Source organism: Gopherus flavomarginatus, chromosome 3 (assembly GCF_025201925.1).
Source record: "Gopherus flavomarginatus isolate rGopFla2 chromosome 3, rGopFla2.mat.asm, whole genome shotgun sequence".
Lineage (NCBI taxonomy): Eukaryota > Metazoa > Chordata > Testudines > Testudinidae > Gopherus > Gopherus flavomarginatus.
Genome location: NC_066619.1, coordinates 242,836,985 through 242,863,317, shown reverse-complemented (window position 1 = coordinate 242,863,317; position 26,333 = coordinate 242,836,985). Strand labels below are relative to the sequence as shown.

General features: G+C 44.5%; 1 protein-coding gene across 1 annotated transcript in view; it reads left to right on the top strand.

The window, feature by feature from the left end:
* The first annotated feature begins 1,290 nt into the window (after positions 1–1,290).
* Positions 1,291–26,333, top strand: part of NWD2 (NACHT and WD repeat domain containing 2) — a 158,246-nt gene continuing 133,203 nt past the window's right edge. Inside the window, exon 1 of the mRNA XM_050947293.1 lies at positions 1,291–1,441. Coding sequence (XP_050803250.1) covers positions 1,291–1,441 — 151 coding nt within the window. The remainder of the gene's footprint in view (positions 1,442–26,333) is intronic.

The following is a 26,333-nucleotide window of genomic DNA, read 5'->3' as shown; positions in this document are numbered from 1 at the left end:
CAGGCGTCGGCTGCCCAGCCAGACGCCCCAACCTTTCTGAATATTTCATTGTCGCTGCCCGCCGGGGATGCCTGGCCACTGACTGCTGCAAAGAAGAGCGAGCTCCCGCAGAGCGGCGCTGGCCGCTTCCTGCCCCTTGCAGCCTCTCAAAGCGGGCTTTGAGTCCTTCTTACAAACCAGTGACTGATTTTGGAAATGCAACCCTTCTGCTGGAGCTGACCCGCTGGGGAGCCTGCCCAGATGCAATTAAAACAACAAATAACCCTCACATCTCTCTGAACTCTTTAGTGGTCAGAGGATGAGCCAGGAGCAGCTTTCCTATAAAAATCCCCGCCGGGGGCTGTGAAACAGTTTGAGGAGGGAAGGGGCTGGAAATGTTGCTGGAGAAGAGTTGCAGAAGGGAAGGTCCCTTTTTGGACGCCGCAGCCCTTAATGCATGAGAAAAATCAACCAACCAAGGGACTTATTATTACAGTGTTTCAGCTGTCACCAGGCTCCCCTGCACCCGCCAGGAGCCTGCTGAGACTGGTCCCCGAGAGTCAGAGCTGAGGATCGATCCCCTCATCCAGAATCTCTCTGCAAAAGCGCCGCGCGCTCTCTTCCCCTGGAAGTCCTACGGTGGCAGCTGATGATGCGTTGTGCCTCCCGGGCAGGTGTGGAGTGAGAGGGGGGCCACAGCCCAAGGCATTGGGGGTGGGCTCGTGGACCGAGCTGTGAAATCGCCCACGCTTGTGCCAAGCTAGGGGCGAGCGGCGCGCACTGGCGTGGTGGATGCCCGCGGAGGTGCCCCCCCCCGCATCCCCGGGCTGGCCGCAGTAGCCGAGCTCTGCTGTGCTGCACCATCGCTGGCGCTCGCTAGGTGATGGGGCCGGGAATGTGGAGTCATCGCTGAACGCCCAGCAGCGAGCCGGGAAGAGATCCGCGCATAAAGTTTGTTTCCACCCGCCACCTGCTTCTGCAGCCCCTCCTGCTGCCTCGGCCGTGGGGTGCCCTCCTGCTTGCACGTTCCCGGGCCGGAGGAGGCTCAAGCCCAGCTGCCGCTGTCGCCGATGACCTCCCGCTGCCGCCCGGTGCTGCTCTGAGGACACAGGAGGAAGAAGAGGCGGCGGTGGCAGAAGAGGAGCCGGGGAGCCCGTATGGCCGCTCCCAGCGAGCAGGTGGCGAGCGCGGCTGCTCCTGCTGCCACTGCGGGCCGGGGACTTCTGTGAGCCCGGGGTGGGAGCGGGGACTGCGGCTGCCTCGGAGCTTCTCCTGCGGAGCACTGCGGGGCCGAGCAGGCGGCGGTGGGAGATGTGGCCGGCGGGAGCGGGCGGCCGGCTGCCCTGTCCGCGGGACTCGGCGCTCCGGCGGGCGGCTTTCTCCGGGAACCTCTCGGCTCTGCCGTCTCACCTAGCGCCCAGCGGCAGGAGCGTCCGGGTCTTCATCAGCGCCAACCCCGAAGGTAACTCGCCCGCGCGCGTTGGCCCGGCCACCGGCCGCCTTTCACCCCGCGGGGGACCCGGGGTGCCCCTGGCTCTGGAGCCCCGCGCCCTCCCTTCCCGGGGCTGCCAGGCGCGGCTACAGCGGGCTCCCCCGCGGCCTCCATACACTCCGCGCGCACACACTGATGCCGGGTATTGCCAGACTGGCCCCTTAGATCACAACTGAGAACAAGTCCGTGGGGCCTTGGCAAGCTCCCAGCTGTTCTGCGCCGGGTGGTGTTGGCAGAAGTTGGTACTTTGCCCATGTCTCTGCTTGAGGGGCTTGCCTGGAAAGGGCACTAAGGCGGGCACAGCCAGCCAGCTCCCTGCTGGCAGCAGCAGCTCTTGCTCTTCCTTTCTCTGGGCTGTTCCTGTGATCGCGCCTCCTGGGCAGAGGCACAGCAGGGGCGAGCCCTCTCCAGCTGGCCTGCGGCTGAGGGAGCAGTGCAGGGGTCCCTGGAAATGCTGGCGCTCAGGCCGTCAAGCCCTATAAAGAGAGGAGGCGGTTCGGCGGCTGTAGCCGTGTCAGCTACCTGGGGAGCCTCCTCCTATAGTTAGTGCTGCAGCCCCTAGTCCTGAGCTGAGCTGCTCAAGGCGCCTTCAGCCCAGTGTCACAGCCAAAGTCACGAGTCGCCAGCTTCCCAGCCTGGAGGATGGCTGGCATCGGCTGACTATTTCTCCCCTCTTCAGCCCTCTAGCCCGGTCAACCTGCTCTTGGGCGGAGGGGCCTCGGGTCTCTGCTTTCCCCCGTGGTTGTGAAAACAAACTGAAAAGGAACAACTCTGGTAGCTGGCTTGTGCTCCAGGATCGTGCTGGGAGCTGTTATTTTTAAGGGTGAAAGCTGAACAAGAGGCAGCTGCGAGAACTAAATATCCAAAAACAGTCTTGCACCTAAGTTGCTGGATCGTGTTTTTCACTGCCCTAGGTTATCTGAAGTTTAGCTCTGATTTTAGGAAACGGGCCATTTCACATAAATATAGGCTGTGATATACTCAAGATTTTGTTACAGCCCCATTCCTGAAGAGTAATACACAGAAACTAAAAGCACAGTATCACCGGCTATGTATATATTGCAATTAAGTGTAGGTCATACACAGTGATTAGTCTGAAATAGAATTTAAGAATTTCTCTATAGGTATTTCTGAGAGCAGAGGACTAAAGTTAACACAATAATTTGATCTTAATCCTTGTCTATTTAAAAGGAAGAGTTTCCACTGAAGTCTACAGCCTTGGTTTAAAAACACTGCAGCATCAGGCTCTTTATTAGAAGTCCTTGAAACAATTAAGCAGCCTATTCTTAGAAGTACAATATATTCTGCCTTTAGAGCTGAAGAATTTAGCATACATTCAGGAGGAGGAGTTATTCCCATTCATAAATGTAGTTAATTTTAGAATTAAAGTTGCTCAAGTTTATTTCTTTACAAAAATCCAAACAGTAAAAGTAAGGAAATCCTAGATTAAGGAAACATTCCTACTGCTTGCCAAGAAACAGTACACTAATTTTACCATGCTCATTCACATCAACCCCCTAATGCCTTCCCTAATACGCTAATTTAATTCAACAATACTGTCACCTTCAATGCACATAACAGAAAACTGAAAGTCACACTTAAAATGACAAATTAATTTGATTTAAAAAAATGAAAAATATCATAGCATAAATAGACATGTGGCTATGACTAATAGAGTACAGAAAGTAAATTGGCACAATAGTAACTTTTTCCAAGCTTTTTTGAATGCATGAGTCAATTTTCAACTCTCAAATTTGGGAGATTTTGTTGCTGGAAGGATTCTTAAAGGTAGATTCCCAAAAATAAAATTCAACTAATAGTCATTAAAAAATGTTTATAATTCTTAAACTACACTACTACCTCAATATAATGCCACCCGGTATAACGTGGTAAAGCAGTGCTCTGGGGAGAGGGAGGTGCGGGGCTGCGCACTCCGGTGGATCAAAGCAAGTTCAATATAACACGGATTCACCTATAACACGGTAAGATTTTTTGGCTCCCAAGGACAGCGTTATATCGAGGTAGAGATGTATTTAAAAGATGAATGTAAATCTACAAGATATTAATTCTGTACAAAAGAGTAAGCGCTGCATATTTGGAGAAGATACATAATTGTATTCATGCATAAGTGACCAATTTAAACCTTGCTGGAAGCGTAAATGTATTCTTAACTATAGAGTCACTCTGATTGTGACACCTTCATAATGTTTGTCATCAAAGCTGTTTGTCATCACATCCATTTGTCATATTAGCTAGATATTTCTGTTAAAATGCTCAGCAATCAATTAGTTTAAAAAGTTAATATTTAGGCTCCTATCTCACAGTTAGCAGGATTGGTTCCTTAAATTGTTACTTTGAGATCTCAATTACTAACCATATTGAGATGAATGGGGCAGTTTTCCCTGTCAGAGTGATTTCTTTCAGGCTGTTTGCAGACTCTGGAAGACAACATTGTATTGATTTAACTTTGGTTAACATTTCCAAGTTTTTCTTCACAACAGTAAGGGCTAGATACATTCTGTTTTTTAAATGAAAGCCTGAGACAAGGTTTTCCATAGTGACTAATGATTTTGAGTGCCCAACTAGAGATACCTAGACTGATTTGGAGAAGGGTAACGTGTGTGGCATGAAAATCCTTTAAAGCTGAGGCACCCAAAATCACTAATCCCTTTGGAAAATCTTGGCTTTAGAGTCTAGAGAATCCTCTTGAAGACAAATCCATTCATGCAAATATTTGTTGATGGTTCTTGTGACATAGACAGAAATAACTATTACTAACCGTGCGTATAAATTAAAAAAAATTATGAACTGGAAAAAGTCGCCTGTGCCTTGGATTCAATCTAGAAGTTAGTTATTTTCATATCTTAATAAAATCAGGAATTTTCTAAAGAGCTCCCCCCAAAAGTGAATACAAACATAATTTTGAAGAAGAACCCATTTGAAAATGCTTCAAATTTGCTAACAGATTTAGGACCTGATCTTATGTGTGTTTGTAGGTTCAAAGCCTTACTTATTAATTCTCACGACATCCATTTGTGAACTCTGGGCTTGATCTTTTCTAATTTCTGAACTAGGAGTGGATTTACCGTGAAACAAATCATGTGGTGGCACGGGGCCCCAACAACAGGGGGATCCCCCCAAAATGCAGCACATATCTCATCTGACAACCTGCCCCCAAGTCCTGGCAGGCGGCGCAGCAGGGCTCAGGCAGGCAGGCTACCTGCATGTTGTGGCTGGTGGCCCCATGCCACTCCCGGAAACGGCCAGCTGCTGGCATGTCTTTGCACGCCCCTGTCTTGCTGCCCCCACCCTAGGAAGCTCACGGAGACCCACTGCCCCGTCTCCCCTCCATGGGGCACGCAGAGACATGCCAGCAGCAGGGTTAAGGCGGCTCCCTGCACGCTCTGCCTCCCTCCCTCCATGCTGGGCCACTCCCAGAGCGACCGGCATGTCCCTGTGGACCCTGGAGGTGTGTGTCTTCACGCACTGCCCCCGCCCCAAGCGAACTCCGCAGCTTCCATTGACTGGGAACTATGGCCAATGGGAGCTGTGGGAGTGGCGCCTGCGGACGGGGGTGGCATCAGTGGGCAGGAGCATGCAGAGACCCCCTGGCTCCCCTGCCTAGGAGCCGCTGCCGGGGGGGAGGGGTGTATGTGTGCCTGTCACTTTGAGAGCCATGCCGCCCGAGGTAAATGCCACCTCCTTAACTCCCTCCCATGCCCCAGCCCAGAGCCCCCACCCAAACTTCCTCCCACACCCCGACCCCTCACCTCTCCTGCACCCCAACCCCTGCCCTAGCCCAGAGGCTGCACCCCTCACCGCCACCCACATTCCAACCCCCTGCCCAAGCCCAGAGCCCTTACCCAGCATCCAAACTCCCTCCCAGAGCCCGACCTCTGCACCCCAGCCCCTTTTGCCAATCAAGGTACCTCTCATTATTTTCATTTACTTCCCATAACTTATAATATAGGAGGAGAAGGAAGAAAAAAAGAATGAAAAACTGTCAGAGGTGGGGAGATAAGAGAGAATGTTCTTTTTCTTAGCTGGGTCCCAAGGAGGGGGCCCTGAAAAATAAACTGTGCACAGGGCCCCACTAACTCTAAATCTGCCCTGTTCTGAACACTCCTGAAACATGCTGAGCGGCCTCAAGTCCCACTGACTTCAGTTGAAAGTGTACAGCAGTGGTGGGCAACCTATGGCCCAGGGGCAACACGCAGCCTGTCAGGGTAATATGCTGGCGGGCTGCAAGACAGTGTTTACATTGACCGTCCTCAGCTCCCGGTGGCCGCAGTTTGCTGTTGCCGGCCAATGAGCGTTGCGGGAAGCGACGCGGGCCACAGGGTCAGGGCTGGTTGCCGCTTCCTGCAGCTCCCATTGGCCAGGAACAGCGAACCATGGCCATGGGGAGCTGTGGGTGGCCATGTCTGTGGACAGTCAATGTAAACACTGTCTCATGGCCTGAGGGCTGCAGGTTGCCTATCACTGGTGTACAGCATCTCACAGGACCTTGCAGGCCAAGCCGTCAAATAGTAAGTGCTGCGAACTTAGGGACACTGGCCCAGGTCCTCAGATGCCCTCAAAACTCCAACACCCATTAGACCTTTAAGGATCTGGGCCACTCTTTATTCTGGTCCCAATCTAACAAAGCCCATAAGCAATATACTTAATTTAAGGCGCATAAGTAGTTCCCTTAAATTACCAGTGTCTATTAAAGTTGGACACATGCTTAATTACTTCGCTGAATCAGGGGTTTATTCCCTATTTTCACTACAAATTTCAATATAACCTTAACCCTGGAACTCTTATGGCATCTCCACAATACAGTTATGTTGTATCAACCAGGCAAGTTACTAACAACTTTAACAGGGCTTTATTTTTACAGTGAAAACCTCTGTACCAAGCTGCTGCTGCACCCTCTGTAACTCTCACTCAGCCTCCTCAACTCCTCCCCCCTCCTTCCTGTTTCCTGTCCTTTCAGACTCCCAACGGCCAGTGCTCCCAGTTCTAATAATTACAAGCACATCTAAACACCACAGTCCCTCCTCTCTTAAGAAACCCTCCCAATTAAAATAAACGAACATTCTTGTTCTAACCACAGGAACAAATAGGAAACAAGATACTATACTACTGGCAGAAATATTACATTGGAAACACTGTAGATACTACATGACATAGTCTTTAGTCCAGACAGGTGGTCGTCTGGGTCTGACAGGCCGTCTCTCAAGCCCCGGTTCCAGTGCAATGTCTTGTTGTGTTAGTTCTATGGTGAAGTCATCCAAAGCAGACTGGGTGTTGGCATAATCTCCTCTTGGTGCATAGGCAGGTGCAAGATAAGAAGCATTCCATACCTGCCCATCAGAAAGTCGATAGGGTGGAAGGTCCTTTCTTCTCTGATTTTAAGAGGAACTGTGAATTTATGGTCCCCTTTGCATAAAATTCCAGGTTTTTGTATTCTAACGAAGGAATCACACTCAAACTTTGGTTCCTTAGCATCCCGCCGCTTGTCTGTGAAAGCTTTAGGCTTTGCTTCGTTCTGTTCAACTGTTTTTCTCACATCATCCTTATTTGGGGCATCAGGTCGTGCCTTTAACAATCCAGCAATGTTCAGTTTAGTATTCATCTGTTTCCCATGCAGTAACTCTGCGGGTGATCTTTGCGTTGTGGCATGTTGTGTAGCTCGGTAGGCTTGCAAGAAATCAATAGTGAAGGGTATCCACTATCGCCCTTCCAGTTTAGCTGTTTGCCAACTCTCTTTCAAACTTCTGTTAAACCATTCAATTTCCCCATTGGCTTGAGGGTTATATAGGGATGATCTTCTGTGTAAAATGTTCCTCTCTGCTAGAAAGGTTTCAAACTCCAGGGGAGTAAATCGGAAAGCAAATCAGAGTAGAAAACATATTTTCTGCATGGAGTTCTGCAAATACTTCCTCTATGTGAGGAGGAGGATGGCTGTCAGTCACAATAGCTTTATTTGGCTCCCTTAAGTTCACACAAAGGCAAATGGCTCCACCCTTCTGCGTCACCACAATAGGTGAAACCCATTCCAAGGAATTAATCTCTTCAATAATGTCATTTTGAACAAGTTTTTTAAGTTCCTCTGAAACAGCTTCCCTGACTGAAAATGGTAAGCGCTGTAATTTTTGTCGTACAGGCATCACATTATTTTGCATTTTAACTTTATGTAGAAACCCACAATCACAGCCGAGTTTCTCCTAAATCTGGTGTTCGGTCCCAGCTGAAACTGGTGTGTGTACCGCAAGAGTGCTTTGCTGAAGAAGATCAATTTCGTCCATTAACTACCCTGAGATTTAAAGAAGCCAATAAATCTCTGCCAAGGATAGGAGTACCTTTGTGGACAATGTAGAACTCTGCAGTTACACAGCAATCACCAAAAGTAACTATTGCTGGCAGGGAGTCATGTACTGGAATATGGTTTTTCAAATAGCACACCAACTGAAGTTTGGGTTCAGTAAGAGGCACATCTTTAAAGTAATGCAAATAAATGGAATCAGATAGTATAGATACTGCTAAGCCAGTTATCAGAGGGGTAGCCATGTTAGTCTGGATCTGTGAAAAGCAACAAAGAGTCCTGTGGCACCTTAAAGACTAACAGATGTATTGGAGCATAAGCTTTCGTGAGTGAATGCCCACTTCATCAGACGCCAGTGTCCAACATTAGCTGAACAGAGTGTGATTTGCCTGATGTTATGGTGGAAACGTTTACAGTGCACTTTATCTGTTCTGGAATATGTACAGTAGTGATTTTGTCCACGCTCAGCACAGTAACATCTGGTATTGTAACTGCATGCACCTGTTGATTGAATTGGCTTCTGCGACGTACTTTAGCAAATGCCCAATCTTTTTGCAATGATTGCACTGAGCTACTTTTGCTGGATATCCTCTGTAGCTTGCAAGATGTTGCGGGGATCCACAGTGAAAGCATACTTTTACTGTATTTTGCATTTGCTGATTCAGTTGCTTTTTATTAGTTTTCCTCTTGCAATTGTTTGTCTGCAGCAATAGTGAACTTTTCTGCAAAGGAGTCACAGCCTGGACTGTGCTTTCTGTATCTCTGCTCATTATTTTGGCTTCAGCTGTAGCTGACTCAATCTGAGTAGCAATGGTTATTGCTTTTTCTAGTGTAAGTTGTGGTTCTAGAAGTAAGTGTTCTCTCACATGAAGCATGGTTGTTTTCTCAATGAGCTGGTCTCTAACCATCTCATCTGCCATATTCCCAAAGTCACAAGTTACAATCAGACTCCTCAGGGAAGCAATATACTGCATTATAGTCTCCCCTGATTTCTGCTCACACTGGCGAAATCTGTAGCGATTAGCTACTACATTCACTTTTGGCACAAAAAAGTTCTTTAATGCAGTGAGTGAAGTCTCATATTTATCATCTGCAAAGGGAAAAGTGTAAAATATATGCGGCCCTTCTGCTCCAAGGCAGTGGATTAGCAGAGCATGCTTTCTTCAGAAATCTCTGTAGCACTGATTGAACATAAGAACGGCGGTACCGAGTTAGACCAAAGGTCCATCTAGCCCAGTATCCTGTCTATTGACAGTGGCCAATGCCAGGTGCCGGAGAGGGAGTGGTCCTAACAGGCAATGACCAAGTGATCTCTCTCCTGCCATCCATCTACATCCTCTGACAAACAGAGGCTAGGGACACCATTCCTTACCCATCCTGGTTAATAGCCATTAAAGGACTTAACCACCATGAATTTATCCAGTTCTCTTTTAAATGCTGTTATAGTCCTAGCCTTCACAACCTCCTCAGGTAAGGAGTTCCACAAGTTGACTCTGCGCTGCGTGAAGAAGAACTTCCTTGTATTTGTTTTAAACCTGCTGCCTATTAATTTCATTTGGTGACTCCTAGTTCTTGTGTAACCCTTCTGCCAGGCCGAATTGATAGCAGCAAGGGCCGGGTTCAATACATAGGGGTCCCTTCCTACAACGTAATGAAAAACCAGCTCAAGCCCCCACCCAGTGACCTGGGAAAATCTTACACACACCCCTGAGCGCCTCGAAGAGGCAGTACTTCCCCTCTCGCAACCACAGAGTCTCGGTGTAGCAGAAAATGTTTAATAACATGAGATAAACAACATAGCATTAAATTCGGAAAACACCTCAACTAGAGTTCATAGACCAAACCATGAGCAAAGACCCACCCCAGGAAATTGGGCCGTGTCCTTTTCCCTGTGCTCTTGAGTCCAACAATCTCAAAATCACTCCAAGACTCCAAAGTCCAATATCCCAAATGTCCCTAGAGTCCAGCAACCCAAAGATCACCCAGAGTCTCAAAAGTCCCGCAACCCAAAAATCTCTGTCCCAGGTCAGTGCAGCCCCAGAGTTCAAGAGTCTATCTGCAGGGTGTTCCTCCCTCCACCTGGGTAGAAAGGAGCACCTTACATGGTCCAGGGCCGACTGCCCTGCCTCTCCGTGGGGTTCTGCTTCCGCCGTCCCAACAAACTGCTCAGCTCCGCTCAGCTTTGCCAGCTGCTCTGCTCCACCAGCCATCCCATGATCCGCTCCAGCTGTCCCCACAGACTGCTCAGCTCCGCTTACTCTGTGGGCCACTCCAAACGTCCCACAAACTTCTCCGCTCTGCCAGCTGCTCTGCTTCACCAGGCGTCCTGTGATCTGCTCCAGCCATCCCCGCAGACTACTCGGCTCCACTCACTCCGTGGGCACTCCAACTGTCCCCTCAAACTGCTCTGCTTCGCTCCGCTCCACCTCGCCAGCTGCTCTGCTCTGCAGTATAGCTTCAGGCTCCCCCCTAATTAGCACAGCACTCAGCTCAGTAATTTTAGCTCTTTAGTGATTTCAACTCTTAGTGATTTCAGCTCATAGTAGGGGAGCCCCAGTGCTGGTGCACCATCAGCCCAAAGCGAGTTCAGCTCAGTAACCTGTAACTAGATTCTTAAGGGAATCAAAAATCAGTTCTGATATTCAACAGTGGTGGTGGTGCAATTGGTGCTTCTGGCTCACACAAGAGGCCCACACCACCAGGTACAGATACCTGTCCCCACTCTCTCTTCATTCACCGGGTTTTGGAAACCATGTCCCTTGTCTAGCGAGTGCTATTTAGTTCATGGTGAGACTCTGTCATAGAACAGTTTCATAGTTCCTCATTTACATAATCAGGGTGACAACACTTTATTCCTCCTGCCCCAATAACAAAGAAATTGGGGATCCCACAGCTGTGAAAGTAACCATTTTAGGCTGCCGTGGGCTATGCTAGGTGGGGTGGGTGTGCCTATGCAAACACGATCAGCCTCTGAAATTCTTTTACACACTTGCCACAATTCACCACCAAATGTCAGAGTAGAGCTCATCCTGACTCTGCTTACACTTGTATTATGGGAATAAGTAAATAACTTTTTCTTATCCACTTTCTCCACATCATATCCCCCCTTAGTCTCCTCTTTTCCATTGCAAGCAGATAAGTCTCAAACATATGGATCCAGACAGTAAAAGCAATTGGAGGCTCACCTGGGCTTTGCAGAAGGGGTGCAGGTGGGTTCAGAGGCAGAAGATCCCACCCTCATTGCCAAAATGTTGTATCAACCAGGCAAGATACTAACAACTTCAACAAGACTTTATTTTTACAATGGAAACCTCTATACCAAGCTGCTGCTGCTGCACCCTCTGTAACTCTCACTCAGCCTCCTCAACTCCTCCCCCCTCCTTCCTGTTTCCTGTCCTTTCAGACTCCCAACAGCCAGTGCTCCCAGTTCTAATAATTACAAGCACATCTAAACACCACAAGTTAACATAATATGCTGTATGGTTTCTATTTTATAGCTAGAAAAGATGTTACCTTTCATATTTCTTGAACACTGTTACACTGAATAATTGAACAGAAAACAACAATCATGGGCATGGCTAATTGGAAACAATAATGATCTATAAAAACTTTTTTTCCTAGCTTAGATAAGTGAAAATATTTTTTCTCTAGTAGTTATTAATAGTGACCCTTGTTTCTGAAGTAGCTGATATTAATTAATTGACCGTTTTTAATGTAGTTGAAAATGATTGTCTATGATTCTATGATTGGTCTTCTAAAGCAAATTAAAGCTGCTTTATTATTTGAAAAAGAAAGACTTTTCCTATATCAATCAAGAATTTTAAATTTTAAAATGCTGTCAAATAAAATTACATCCCTTCTTATTATCTAATTAGAAATATCTGTATCTAAGGGGAAAAGTTAGAAAATGGTGTTTTATATTAACTTCAATCTTATCAAGAATTTTTGGTTGTTTTGAAGGGAGTAAATTCAATTCTCTCAATATTTGTAATAAATTTTACAATTTTATGTGGAAGAAATCTGTACAGAATTACAGCTTTTTAATATAATTTTTAATATAAATCTGTAAATTTTTACTTACATCAACGGTATTAACTCCAGTGTCTCTTCCTTCTGTTAACACATTGCTCACATTAACTATAACAATAGTTAGGTCTGAACTCTAGGAAGAATATGATTATTGAATGAGAGTAGATGCTGAGATTCAAAAAGTTAAATGTTTATAACTGTTAAAACATAAATTGTCAATATCACATGTCAAAATATACAAAGAAATGTCCTTAGATCAAACTCTAATAAGTTCTCAAGCAGTATTTTTGCTCATCTTGTCTATCTGTAGATTTTAATTATTATTGATGGAAATATTTTTTCGTCAGTTTGTGTGTATGTGGTGAAATCAATGTTTACCTACATTTTACTGATTAAAAATCTAATCCTTCCAAGCCTTGTTTTATAAATTACAAGGATCATAAAATAGACCAGCTGTAACTTCTTTGAACTCTTAAACTAGGCCTTGATCTAGCAAAGCGCATAAGTCAATGGGAACTATAGGCTTGTTTAAAGTTAAGCACCTGCTTATATGCGTTGCTGGATCAGAGCCCTACTGACCTTAGTTGCTTTCACTAGAAAATGAAATTTGTACTGTACTAGGGAAGTAATTTGTGTTACATTTGTAATGACAAACATTTATTTTCACCTCTAACAAGGATACTGAAATCCCGCTTATTTGAAAAAAAATCAGTGTAACCTTAACTATGGAGCCATAATGTGTGCATATAAGAATGTTAGGTAAGACATCATTTAATATAATGATTTTGGAGGCTTTGCTAACATCAAACTAAACACCTGGAACTTTATCAGTCTCTCGCAAGATGACCAAAATGGGATTTCATTACATTGTATTACATTGTTATATCTTATTTTTATAATATAATGCTAGAATTATTCTATTTAAAATGTTTTCCATTTACACTGAATATTCCAAAAACATTTGCAACTTTGCTCATGATATTATAGTATTTATTCAGGTGATTAGTTCCATTGAGTAGAAAAGGGATACTCTTGTGATAGAAAGTTGCAGAAATGGGTCTTATCTTCATTACTATGTTTGGACTTCTTTGTCTGCTGTTTTTGAGAAATTTTCTCTCCTGTGTGTGAAAGACAGAGAAAATGAAATGGAATATGCATTTCTGTGGACATGCCATAGAACATTTACTGCCACCAATGAGCATAAGGCTGGCAACTCACAACTGATGGAGAATTATGATTGCTCTAATTATGGTGTTCTATACTACTTTCTTTTTACTTGAAATGTTGATTTCCTTTTGGAAAAAAACCCATTAAATCAGTGAATAAACAAACACACAAGTCAAGAAAATACTTGTTAAAGCAGTTAGCTCTAGTCCATTATGCTTCTTCCCCAAAATACTACATGGTCTCGTCTTATATGAATTGCATCATAGGACTATCTTATTTATAAAGATAATTTTATGTAATCTGGAAGGAATGTATTTTTTGTGTAAAGGAAAACACAGATGTTCACGTGCACGAGATAACAAGGGAGGTGTTGAGATGTGGAAACAACTTCTGACCTTTTTTACGTTAAGTGTCAGTTCCTGTTACCTGAAGTTATTTCTGTTACAGTTTTTTTTGTGGCATTTATTATTGAGGTGAGGTGTCTAATAGCTACAAAACAAAGTACATTTGAAGAACAGTTGAGTAGTTTTAAAGTTATGAACTTTTAAAGTTCAGTGACCCAGAGTCTGAGATAGTGGCAAACTTCAAATAATCTTTTTTAAAAATAATCTCTAATTTGAAACAAGTGCCCATTTCAGGAGGCTCAGAGGTTGATAAGATCCAGCATTCCTGCCATACAATGCAGGTCTCAGTCTAAGAAAACTGAATGAAAAAGTTTCAACCTGCTGTTTTTTGTGTCTGGGGCCCTTTCCTCTGCGGCTTCAGAATTGATGAGTTTTTGTTGCATCAGTTGGTGAGGGAAGGTTTTGGGTGTGTGTACACCTCCTGCAGAATGTAAACTGTAAGTTTCCTGAATAGCATGATGGGAAGGACTGTTCCAGAAGTGGCACGAAAGGATCCATGGCAGTGCAGATCCTTTGGTGCTTGTTTCCATTGTGGAAAGTGCTCATTGAGCCGTGGAAGAGGGTGCACTGGACCAAAGTAGTTTCCGTAGGGGCAGCTGTGGAGATGCTCTGTTGGGAGAATTGCTCCTCATGACCTCCTGTGCATCTGCTCAGTGCTCAGGCCACCGAACTTGGTGACTAGGCTAAGGATTTGGGTCTATGTTGAAAAATTTATAAATGGAACAATGAGAAGTTTTATATTTGTTTAACTGATGCCAGAAAGGCTGAACAGATTTTTCTGATGTGTTTTAAGTGCACGCAGTGCAGAAGATCAACTGGAAAAGCAAAAAGGTGTTTTGGGACTTTTATAGAATTACAAAATATTCAGTTCCTCAGCTTTGTTGGTTCTCCTGCATCTTTAGGAATGAACAAAATTGCCTAAAAACTAACCATTTCGCTGCTCTGCACAATTAAAAAAATAAAAGGAATGTCTTTGAGAAAGTTAAGAAACTGAAAAGTGAGAGGTGGGGGGGACTATCATAGAATCACAGGACTGGAAGGGACCTCGAGAGGTTATCTAGTCCAGCCCCTGCACTCGTGGCAGGACTAAGTATTATTTAGACCATACCTGAGAGTTCTGTAATCTGCTCTTAAAAATCTGCAATGATGGAGATTCCACAACCTCCCTGGGAAATTTATTCCCATGCTTAACTACTCTGACAGGAAAATTTTTTTTTCTAATATCCAACCTAAACTTCCCATGCTGCAATTTAAGCCTATTGCTTCTTGTCCTATCCTCGGTGGTTAAGAACAGTTTTTCTCCCTCTGTCTTGTAACAGCCTTCTATGTACTTGAAAACTGTTATCATGTCTCCTCTCCATCTTCTCTTTTCCAGACAAAACAAAGCCATTTTTTTCACTCTTCCCTCATAAGTCATGTTTTCTAGACCTTTAATCATTTTTGTTGCTCTTCTCTGGACTTTCTCCAGTTTGTTCACATCTTTCCTGAAATATAATGCCCAGAACTGGACGCAATACTCCAGTTGAGGCCTAATCAGCACGGAGTAGACCTGATAATTTCTTCTCATGTCTTGCTTATAACAGTTCTACTAATACATTCCAGAATCATGTTTGCTTTTTTTGCAACAGTGCTACACTGCTGACTCATTTAGCTTGTTGACCACTATGACCCTGAGATTTCTTTCTGCAGTACCCCTTTCTAGGCAGTCATTTCCCATTTTGTATGTGTGCAACTGATTGTTCCTTCCTAAGTGGAGTACTTTGCATTTGTCCTTATTGAATTTCATCCTATTTACTTCAGACCATTTCTCCAGTTTGTCCAGATCATTTTGAATTATAAGCTTATCCTCCAAAGCACTTGCAACCTCTCCCATCTTGGTATCATCTGCAAACTTTATACATGGACTCTCTATACCCTTATCTAAAGCATTGATGAAGATATTGAACAGAACTGATCCCTGTGGGACCCCACTCATTATGCCCTTCCAGCATGACTGTGAACCACTGACGACTAGTCTCTGGGACCAGTTTTCCAACCAGTTATACACCCACCTTATAGTAGCTCCATCTAGGTTATGTTTCCCTAGTTGGTTTATAAGAAAGTCATGTGAGACAGTAGCAAAAGCTTTACTAAAGTCAAGATGTACACACAGCTACCACTTCCCCCCATATCCACAAGGCTTGTTACCCTGTCAAAGAAAGCTATCGGGTTGGTTTGACATGATTTGTTCTTGACAAATCCATGCTGACTGTTACTTATCACCTTATTATTTTCTAGATGTTTGCAAACTGATTGCTTAATTATTTGCTCCATTATCTTTCTGGGTACAGAAGTTAAGCTGACCGGTCTGTAATTCCCCATGTTGTCCTTATTTCCCTTTTTATAGATTTGGCAATATATTTGCCCTTTTCCAGTCTTCTGGAATCTCTCCCATCTTCCATGACCTTTCAAAGATAATCGCTAATGGCTCAGATATCTCCTGAGTTAGCTCCTTGAGTATTCTAGGATGCATTTCATCAGGCTAGACTTGACTTGAAGACATCTAATGTGTTCTTTCCCTATTTTAGTCTCTGATCCTACCTTATTTTCACTGGCATTCACTGTTAGATGTCCAATCACCACCAACCTTCATGATGAAAACCAAAACAAAGTCATTAAGTGGCTCTGCCATTTCCACATTTTCTGTTATTGTTCCCACCCCTTCCCCCTTGAGTAACGGATCTACCCTGTCTTTCTCTTGCTTCTAATGTATTTGTAGAATGTTTTCTTGTTATCCTGTATGTCTCCAGCTAGTCTGATCTCATTTTGTGCCTTGGAATGTAATTGTGTCCCTACATACTTGTGTTATTTGTTCTCCCCAAACACCTTCCCCTAAAAATATCAATCAAGCAAATCAACTACAAAACACCAAACAAAAAACCCAATCAGATATTTTACTCTGAAGACAGAGAGCCAGAGACTGCATGAAATCTACTAGGACTGCACTATTGCTATTGATTATGGAAGATGCTAAGAGGCTGAGTGATGAGCAGCATTATAAAACTCTAGATACTTAGGTAATTTTGACAGACTTCTCATTTGAGAGAAGGGAAATCTATTTCTAAGACTTTAAATAGTTAATAATGTTGTACAGGTCTCAAAATTGTGCTTGAAAAATTTAAGGTTTTCAGATTAACCTAGCACTCTAAAGACAACATTGTGTAAGGCAGCTTTCAAAACTAACATTATTTCTTGTGAAAACTTGATATTTACTTTCAAAGAATATCAGAGTTACACCTCCAAACACTGTTGTAACTGGAGATGGGCCTGAGCCACCAACCTGGGGCCCAGACCCAGACTTCTGCAAAATTCAAGGATATACAGAGTCTGGGTTTTGTTTCAGCCTATTCAGGGGTCCAGCAGGGGAGTTTGCTTTGTATCCAGAAGTACACATTACCCAAAGTTCAGATTGTTTGGATGGACAGTTTTGGTGCAGGTCCATCTTGTTACTGTCTGGGGGAGGGGGCGTGTGAAATCACAACATGGCACAGCGCATAATTTCCTTTCTTAACACAATAACTGTTTAAATGTTGCTTTATATCTTCACAAGTATTCGCATACAAACCTTGGCTCCTGATAGTCTGATCTTCATACATCTGAGCATATCTTTCATTGTTTGGTTTAGAAATTCAATGCCACTGAGAGTCTGTCCTTTTCTTCTTCCACTTTTTGGTTTGTAGGAAGGGATTTGAGCTCCATACATTTGATTATAGTTTCCAAGTATGGTTAGGGAAGATGGAATTTCCAAGTGCAGATTCTACATTATATTAAACTATGGACTGAAAGATACACAGTTACGGTATTGATTCCAATCCCTATTATATCACTTTCTGTTTCAAAGTAAACAACAACAAAGTCTTTGCTCTCCAGCTAGATGGGTGACTTGCACTACAACATATTTAGCAATCAAAAACAAGAACATCACCACTCTGCACCGATCTGACCTGGGAGAACTCCTACCCTCCAACTTTGTTTTACATAAGAAGATGAAATGGTGGCCTGAAAATCAGTCCTCTGTGGCTTCTGCACCCCAGTAATCCCTTCAGCCTCAGCATGGTGTGAGGACCCAGCTTGCGATGGGAAGATGTAATGCACAGAGAGAGAAACTCTCCTCCCTGAGCAGCTCTAACAGCTGTGTTGTTGCTTCTTTCTCCCTCTTGTCTAGTGTAGTGGGTTGACCTTTCTGTTTAACGATTGTCCCACTGTGAAGCCAGCTAATTAGAGCTTGAGGCTTCTCATCCAGCAGGGCTTCAGTCTTTAAACACTGAAACAGTCTCAGTCCCATGTAACAACAGTAAGAGAGGGATTAAATAAACCATGTGTACTGCTTGTGAGACTTTTACCTTGCCATGGTGCTCACCTCATCTTTTATTCGTTGTAATGGAGCATTCACACCCTTTTGTGCAGTTGCTGCAGCAAAGCAGCCTTAGCAATATATATAAAAGATAAAATATCTGCATTAAAATGTAGTAAAAGTTGCTACAAATAGCATCCTATATTTAATTCTAGCCCAGGAGCAACATGGAATATTTGTAGCACCTGTAACTTTAGTTTAGTCTAGTTGTTTTGTAGTTTCATCTGAGATGGAAAAAATATTCTAACTTTGACTACATTTATGGTCTTCTTGTAGATATCAGCACAGATAAATATGTTGCAGATGAGGAAATAATTTTAAAATTAAATATGAAAATTTTAATTATTTCTGTGGCATGAATCAGTTCTGCACACATTTCATTGTACTTAATGATACGCATTGTTTCCTGTAAGATTCTTTCCTCCTGTTCTTCTACATTACCATTGTCAGGATCCAGTTTATTCCCAAAAAGCACCCAATTTCCATATCTCAAATTCTTGGAAAACTGACTTGATGTTTCTGCAGTGTAAGAATAGGATGGTGTTTTGCTAAACTGGAACTACCAAGAAGCTTGTTCATTCTGTGCCAATTTGAGATACTTGCATTAATGTACGTGTTTAAGCAACAGTGCAAACATGTCGTTGTCTTCATGACAAACTGTACAAATTCACACAAAAAGCAAGTCTGGTAAGAAGTTTGGTAATCAAGTTTCTTTTTTTTAACTACTCCATCTCACATGACTGATTTTTAAGAACTCTCATTGACTTCAGTAAGAGTTCTACTTCATAACTGATAGCATGGTATGAGCCTTTATAATTCATTATACCTCATGCATGAGAAATATTGGCATGTAGAAAAGATACCCTGAAGGTAGCAATTAATATCTAAGTATTGCATAGGGAACTTTTAAAATATTTGACATTGAAAGAATTCTTCAGAACAAGAGATGGCCATACTATAATTCTATATATGAGGACATTACCTAAATTTCTTAACTTGAAACAAGCCATTCATCTGATTTCCTTGATTTTTGTTATGCTGAAAAATATACAGTAATAATTCTTGAGACATGGCATGCGTTCAAGTGTAACAAAAGCATTTGCAATGTATAGGTCCCAATAAGATTTAAATAGACTGAAGGTGGTAGAAATAATTGCATTTGTTGCTGTTATGTTAGTTAATTTCAAATAGTCATATGCAGGGAGTATAGCGAGGTCTGACAATTTTTCCTTAATACAGGCACTGTTGTTCAAGACAGCTACTTCAACCCTTGTCTAGGATTTTAATTAAGGAACGATCATAAAGGACAGAGTTAGAGCACCATATTTAATCATACATAATATGTTATACCAATGTAAATCTAGAATAACTCTACTGGGCATGATACTGCTCTCACTTGACAGGTTTACAGCAGTGTAACTCCATTAATATCAGAAGCTTGTCTGTAGTCTGAGGGAGAGCAGAATATGGACCATCATCTAGAGAATACAGTCATCTTCAGGGACCAGATTGTGCCACCGTGTTCCCTCTAATTTTTTACATCCATATGTGGAATGAATTGTTATATTGGTGCACATAACAAAATTCATGTGGTGGGGGTGGGCTGAGGGGTTCAGATTGTGAGAGGGGGCTCAGGGCTGGGGAAGAGGGTTGGGATTTCTGGAGAGTGAGGGCTTTGGCTGAGGATGAGGGTTTGGGGGGTGCAGGCTGCCCCTGGACTGCAGTGGGGAGAGAGAACTCCCCCTAGCCCTCTCCAGCTCTACCAAATTCGTGGTCCATTTTGGTAAATTTCACAATCATGGGATTTTTTAAATCTTAAATTTCGTGGTTTCAGATATTTAAATCTGAAACTTCACAGACTTGTAACTGTGGGGATCCCAACCCAAAAGACTCACAAGGCTATTGTAGGGGGGGTTGCAGTATTGCCACCCTTCCGCGCTGCTGCTGGTGCTGGCGCTGCCTTCAGAGCTGGGCTTCCAGCCAGAAGCAGCAGAGCTCCCTGCAGCTAGGAGAGGTTCACTGAGGTGGGTCTGACTTGGTCCTGGGAGCAGCCCATGCTGGAGAAGAGGAAGTTTCATCCCTCCCCTGCCTGGTCACGACTAACAGCTGTAGTCTGCTGCACAGTAGGAGCTCCCAGCTGGGGTGCACCAAGCCCCGCCCCTGCCCAGTTCACGGCACCCCCATGACCACAGCACCTTGGGCAGTTGCCCATGGAGCCCACCCTAAAGGCCAGCCCTGCCTCCCTCCAAAGTGACCCTCCCACCCCGATACCATGCCACACTCACCTCTGCCTTGCTGCTGGAATTGGTGCTACCTTCAAAGCTGAGCATCCACCCAGCAGCCACCAGGCATCCAGCTCTGGGGCAGTGCAGAAGTAAGGTTGGCAATACTGTGACCCCCTTACAATAACCAGATTTCATGGGGAAGACCACATTTTATGGTCCATGATGCTTTTTCATGGCCACAAATTTGGTAGGGCCCTACATATAAGAGTATCCAGTATCCTGTCATCTATTAGGTCAAAAGGAACCTCAGAAACTACTTAACATACCATCAGTTTGTCACTAATTTGTGGTTTTATATATAAATAATAAAGAAAGGTTCTGTAAAGTAAAATTTATAGACTCACAGGAAACTAATGAGGAAAACCCAGTAAGCAATTAAATATATGTTAAAAACCTAGCCTCCAGTTTCTCAGTAATAGGTATCACAGTGTTTATCCTTATTGAGAGTACTGAAAATGAGTAATAGTATTTCTTGTGGGGATGATCATCTAATAATACTTCTGTTAATTTCTCAGGGTTTATGTATGAATGTCTGGAGAAATCTATCCACTTTGGGAGACAATCCCAATAAAGAAATAATTATTTTTCCAATTGTAAAATGCTCCCCATTGTTCTATGGGTTTTTTTGTAGGGCTGTCAAGCGATTGAAAAGAAATAATCACAATTAACTGCACTATTAAACAATAATTTAAATAAATGGTATTCTATATTTTGGATGTTTTCTGTTTTGAAATATATTGATTTCAATTACAACAAAGAATACAAAGTGTAGAGTGCTCACTTTATATTTATTTTTTATTACAAGTATTTGCACTGTAAAAAAAGTATTTTTCAATTCACCTAATACAACTACTGTAATACAATCTCTGTGATGAAAGTTGAACTTACAAATGTAGAATTATGTACAAAAATAACTGCATTCAAAAATAAAACAATGTAATATCTTGGAGCCTGCAGGTCCACTCAGTCCTACTTTTTGTTCAGCCAGTCACTCAGACAAACAAGTTTGTTTACATTTGCAGGAGATAATGCTGCCCGCTTCTTGTTTACAATGTCACCTGAAAGTGAGAACAGGCGTTTGCATGGCACTGTTGTAGCGGGCATTGCAAGATATTTACGTGCCAGATGCGCTAAAGAGTCATATGTCCCTTCATCTTCAACCACCATTCCAGGGGTAATGCATCCATGCTGATGACAGTTCTGCTTGATAACAATCCAAAGCAGTGCGGACCGATGCATGTTCATTTTCATTATCTGAGGGCTTGGCTACACTTGGAGGTGTGCAGTGCTGGGAGTTACAGCTGTCTTCATACAGCTATGCAGGGAAAGCACTGCAGTGTGGCCACATTTGCAGCGCTGTTGGGAGTGGTGCATTGTGGGCAGCTATCCCACAGAGCACCTCGTCCCATTTTGGCGCCGTGGGTTGTGGGAAGGGGACGAAAGGGTGCAGGTCATTCCGCTTCCTGTCCCAACGCCCCGTGGTGCATCGCTTCACATCCCAGCAGTCACTGTTTTTCCGTCCATGTTTGGCGCCATTGTGAGTCTCCCAACGGTTTCTGTGCAGCGTGATTTCTGTGGGAAATGGAGCCCGAGCTGCTGAGGACTTTACTGGTGAGGGTCGCCAGCACATCACGTTTGGCAGTTGAGCTTTTCCTTCAGCTCCAAAATGACAGTGAGGAGTCCAACGATGATATCGAGTCGCCTGACGCGTATGACACTAAATTGCTTGTGGCATTCATGGAAATTCTCAGCACCGTGGAACACCACTTTTGGGCTCGGGAAACAAGCACTGAGTGGTGGGATCACATCGTCATGGAAGTTTGGGAAGACAAGCAGTGGCTGCAGAACTTTCGGATGAGAAAAGCCACTTTCATGGGACTGTGTGAGGAGCTCGCCCCCACCCTGCGGCGCAAGGACACGAGATTGAAAGCTGCCCTGCCAGTGGAGAAGCGGGTGGCTATTGCAATCTGGAAGCTGGCAACTCCAGACAGCTACCGATCAGTCGCGAACCAGGTTGGAGTGGGAAAGTCGACCGTTGGAATCGTGTTGATGCAAGTTTGCAGGGCCATTAATTGCATCCTGCTAAGAAGAACCGTGACTCTGGGGAACGTGCAGGACATTGTGGATGGCTTTGCACAAATGGGTTTCCCTAACTGTGGAGGGGCGATAGATGGGACGCATATTCCTATTCTGGCACCACCCCACCTAGTGTCCGAGTACATTACTCGGAAGGGGTATTTCTCTATGATTCTCCAGGTGGTTGTGGATCACTGTGGGCGTTTCATTGACATTTACACAGGCTGGCCTGGAAAGGTGCATGATGCACGCATCTTTCAGAACAGTGGCCTGTTCAGGAAGATGCAGGCCGGGACTTTTTTCCCAGACCGGAAGATGACAGTAGGGGACGTCGAAATGCCCATTGTGATCCTTGGAGACCCCGCTTACCCTTTAATGCCTTGGCTCATGAAACCATATACAGAGAAGCTTGACAGGAGCAAGGACTGGTTCAACTACAGGCTGAGCCGGTGGCGAATGACTGGAGTGTGCCTTTGGCCGTTTAAAAGGACGCTGGAGATCTCTTTATGGGAAGCTAGACTTGGGGGAAAGCAGCATCCCTGCGGTTATATCCGCGTGCTGTACCCTCCATAATATTTGTGAAGGGAAGGGTGAAACATTCAGTGAGGAATGGACATCCGAGGTTCAATGCTTGGAGGCTGAATTTGCACAGCCATAGAGCAGGGCTACTAGAGAGGCCCAGCACAGGGCTACAAGGATTAGGGATGCCTTGAGGGAGGAATTTGAGGCTGAAAGCCAACAGTAATGTTTGGTGCCTTGCATGGGAGTGAAGTGCAGTGGTTACAATGATTTGCAGTGCCTGTTTTTTTCCTGGGCTACGGTATCTTTCACTTTCTGCAATAAAAAAAAACTGTTTTAAAAGCCAAGAATTCATTTATTGAAAAGAAAATAACTAAAAGGGCAGGGGGGTAGAGTGGTGAACTGTACAGTCAGAGGTTTGAATATGTCCTGCCTGGAGTGCTGTGCAATGACTGCTGCACTTCAGGATGAAAATGCTGCATGTTGATGGGGGTTGAGTGCAGAGAGTAAGGGTCGTAGTTCTCAGGGTTGGTAGGTGAACGTACAGGTGTTGGGGGCAGCTGGTGGTGGTAAGAACCTGGATGCTGGAGAAGGGGGTTTTGAGCTCACATTGGGGCACAAGGGAAAGAGCGTTGGGACCGGGGGGGGGAGGGGTTAGCACGGTAGTGCTCTGCCTGCATGGCTATGAGTGACTGGATACAGTCCGTTTGGTGTGCCAGGATGCTTATCAGCTGCTTCGTGCTTTTCTTCTTAGCCACTGGCTTTCTCCTGCTTTCTCTTTCCCTCCAGTGCTGCATTTTTCCCCCTCCATTCCTGCATTTTTTTACTCTCTCTGGCAGACTGATTCATAACTGCTTTCACCATATGTTCTTTGCTTTTCCGTGGCTTCTTCCTCAGGTTTTTGTAGCCTCTCAGCAGTCTCTGATACAGCCAGTCGAGAATTCAAGGACACTGTTATTAGAAAGACAAAAATTGAAACATTTAACAGAGAGGCAGCATTGTGTATAATCACAGTGAAGGGGTTTACAGTCTCACTTTAGCATACTTTCCACATACCAAACAGAGCACACAGAACACACAGCAGCGAAGAAATGGTGAGTAAGGGGGAATGGGTGCAGGAGTTAATTAATCCTGGAAGCTATCTCGCTGCTGCGGGTCACCTGGGAAGGGGGAATGATTGCTTCAGGGCTGTGCTGGGGTTTCTGTGCGTTGGGGAAAGCAAACTGCTGCAGGGGATACCTACAGTGAACACTCTCCCAACATTTTCCACAGGAGTTTATCCTGGAAGATATCTCGCTGCTGTGGGTCACCTGGGAAGCAAGGGAGGGTCTTCTACAGCAATGCGGATTCCGCCCTGGCCCCTATGCAGCTTGCCTGTGTGCAGCAATGGTCCCCCCACCCCTCGCGGCACAGTGGCGCAGACGTGTTAGCCTGACTGGGACAAGGACCACAGTGGCACTCCCTATAAACTTGCGCAAGAGCATTGCCCACGCTCTGGCAGGAACTTTTGAAGAGATTACCGAGGCCGACTACTGCGACGTGATAGACCACATCAATGGGCTATTCCACATCTAGGCATGCATGCATGCAGCCATAACCCCCCCTCCTCTCCCGAAACATTTCCATCCTGAAAATAAAAGTTGCTTACCGGGAACCTGCTTCTCTGCTTCTTCTTCACCAACAAGTTCCAGCTGCTGCAACTGGCTACCTTCCTCCTGGCTTGAGAAGAGCTCCTGGCTGCATGCCTCCTGGGACTCCGGGGTCTCTCCTCCCACCCCAGTACCCTCACTTTCGGTTTCCTCCCCTCCACCTCCCCCTCCTTTCCCCGCTCTGAACTGTCCATCGTGGTCATCGGATTGGCAGTGGGGTCACCCCCTAGTATCGCGTCCAGCTCCTTGTAAAAATGGCAGGTCGTGGGGGCAGCACCTGAGCGGTGGTTTCCCTCGCTTTGCAATAGGCACTCCGCAGCTCCTTTACTTTAACCCTGCACTGCACCGCGTCCTGGTCATGGCCCCTTTCCAGCATGGCCCTTGAGATCTGCCCATAGGTATCGTAATTCCTATGGCCGGAGCACAGCTTTGACTGCACAGTTTCCTCCCCCCAAACACTGATGAGGTCCATCAACTCGCCATTGCTCCATGCTGGGGCTCGTTTGGCTCGTGGAGGCATGGTCACCTGGAAAGATTCACCGACTGATTCCACTCCACACCTGGCTGAGCAAACAGGAAGGGGATTTTTAAAATTCCCAGGGCATTTAAAGGGCGGGTCACCTGAGGCCAGGGCTGTAGAATGCAAACTGATGAGCAGAGTGGCTGAACAGGCATTCTGGGATACCTCTGAATACCTCGGAGGCCAATTACAGCTTTTTTGGTGGCCACACTTGCGGAGCAGCGCGCTGCAATCCTTATACCCGAGGCAGAGCAGGAGTACAACCAGCACTGTAGCCAGGGAGATGCAGTGCTGTATGTGCCTTGCAAGTGTGGATGATGAGTAAGTTGCCACGCTGGTGGTGGGTTTACAGCGCTGCAACTCTCCAGTGTAGCCAAGCCCTGAGTCAGATGCCACCAGCGGAAGGTTGATTTCCGTTTATGTAATTCGGAGTGTTGCTCTTCTAAGACTTCTGAAAGCATGCTCCACACCTAGTCCCTCTCAGATTTTGGAAGGCACTTCTGGTTCTTAAACCTTGGGTCGAGTGCTGTAGCTATCTTTAGAAATCTCACATTGGTACCTTCTTTGCGTTTTGTCAAATCTGCTGTGAAAGTGTTCTTAAAAGGAACAACATGTGCTGGGTCATCATCCGAGACTGCTACAACATGAAATATATATGGCAGAATGCGGGTAAAACAGATCATGGGACATACGCTTCTCCCCCAAGTAGTTGAGTCACAAATTTAATTAATGCATTATCTTTTTAATGAGCGTCATCAGCATGGAAGCATGTCCTCTGGAATGGTGTCCAAAGCATGAAGGGGCATACGAATGTTTAGCATATCTGGCATGTAAATACCTAGCAATGCCAAGTACTAATGTGCCATGCATATGCCTGTTCTCACTTTCTGGTGACATTGTAAATAAGAAGAGGGCAGTATTATCTCCTGTAAATGTAAACAAACTTGTTTGTCTTAGATATTAGCTGAACAAGAAGTAGGACTGAGTATACTTGTAGGCTCTGAAGTTTTACATTGTTTTGTTTTTGAGTGCAGTTATGTAACAAAAAAAAATTCCACATTTGTAAGTTGCACTTTCATGGCAAAGATTGCACTATAGTACTTGTATGAGGTGAAATGAAAAATACTATTTCTTTTGTTTATCATTTTTACAATGCAAATATTTGTAATAAAAATATACACTTTGATTTCAGTTACAACACAATACAATACATCTATAAAAATGTAGAAAAACATCCAAAATATCTAATACATTTCAACTGGTATTCTGTTTAACAGTGTGATTTAAAACTGAGATTAATCGCTATTAATTTTTTTAATTGCGATTAATATTTTTTAGTTAATCACGCAAGTTAACTGCAATTAATCGACTGCCCTAATTCTTATGGATATGTAGGCCTACGGTGCACTAACTGCATTTTGAGTAGCATGAGTGGAAGGACACCTGTTTACACCAGGTCTAATTTGGCATATAAAAAAAGCAGTCAAAATTTGTTCTCACTTACATTGTT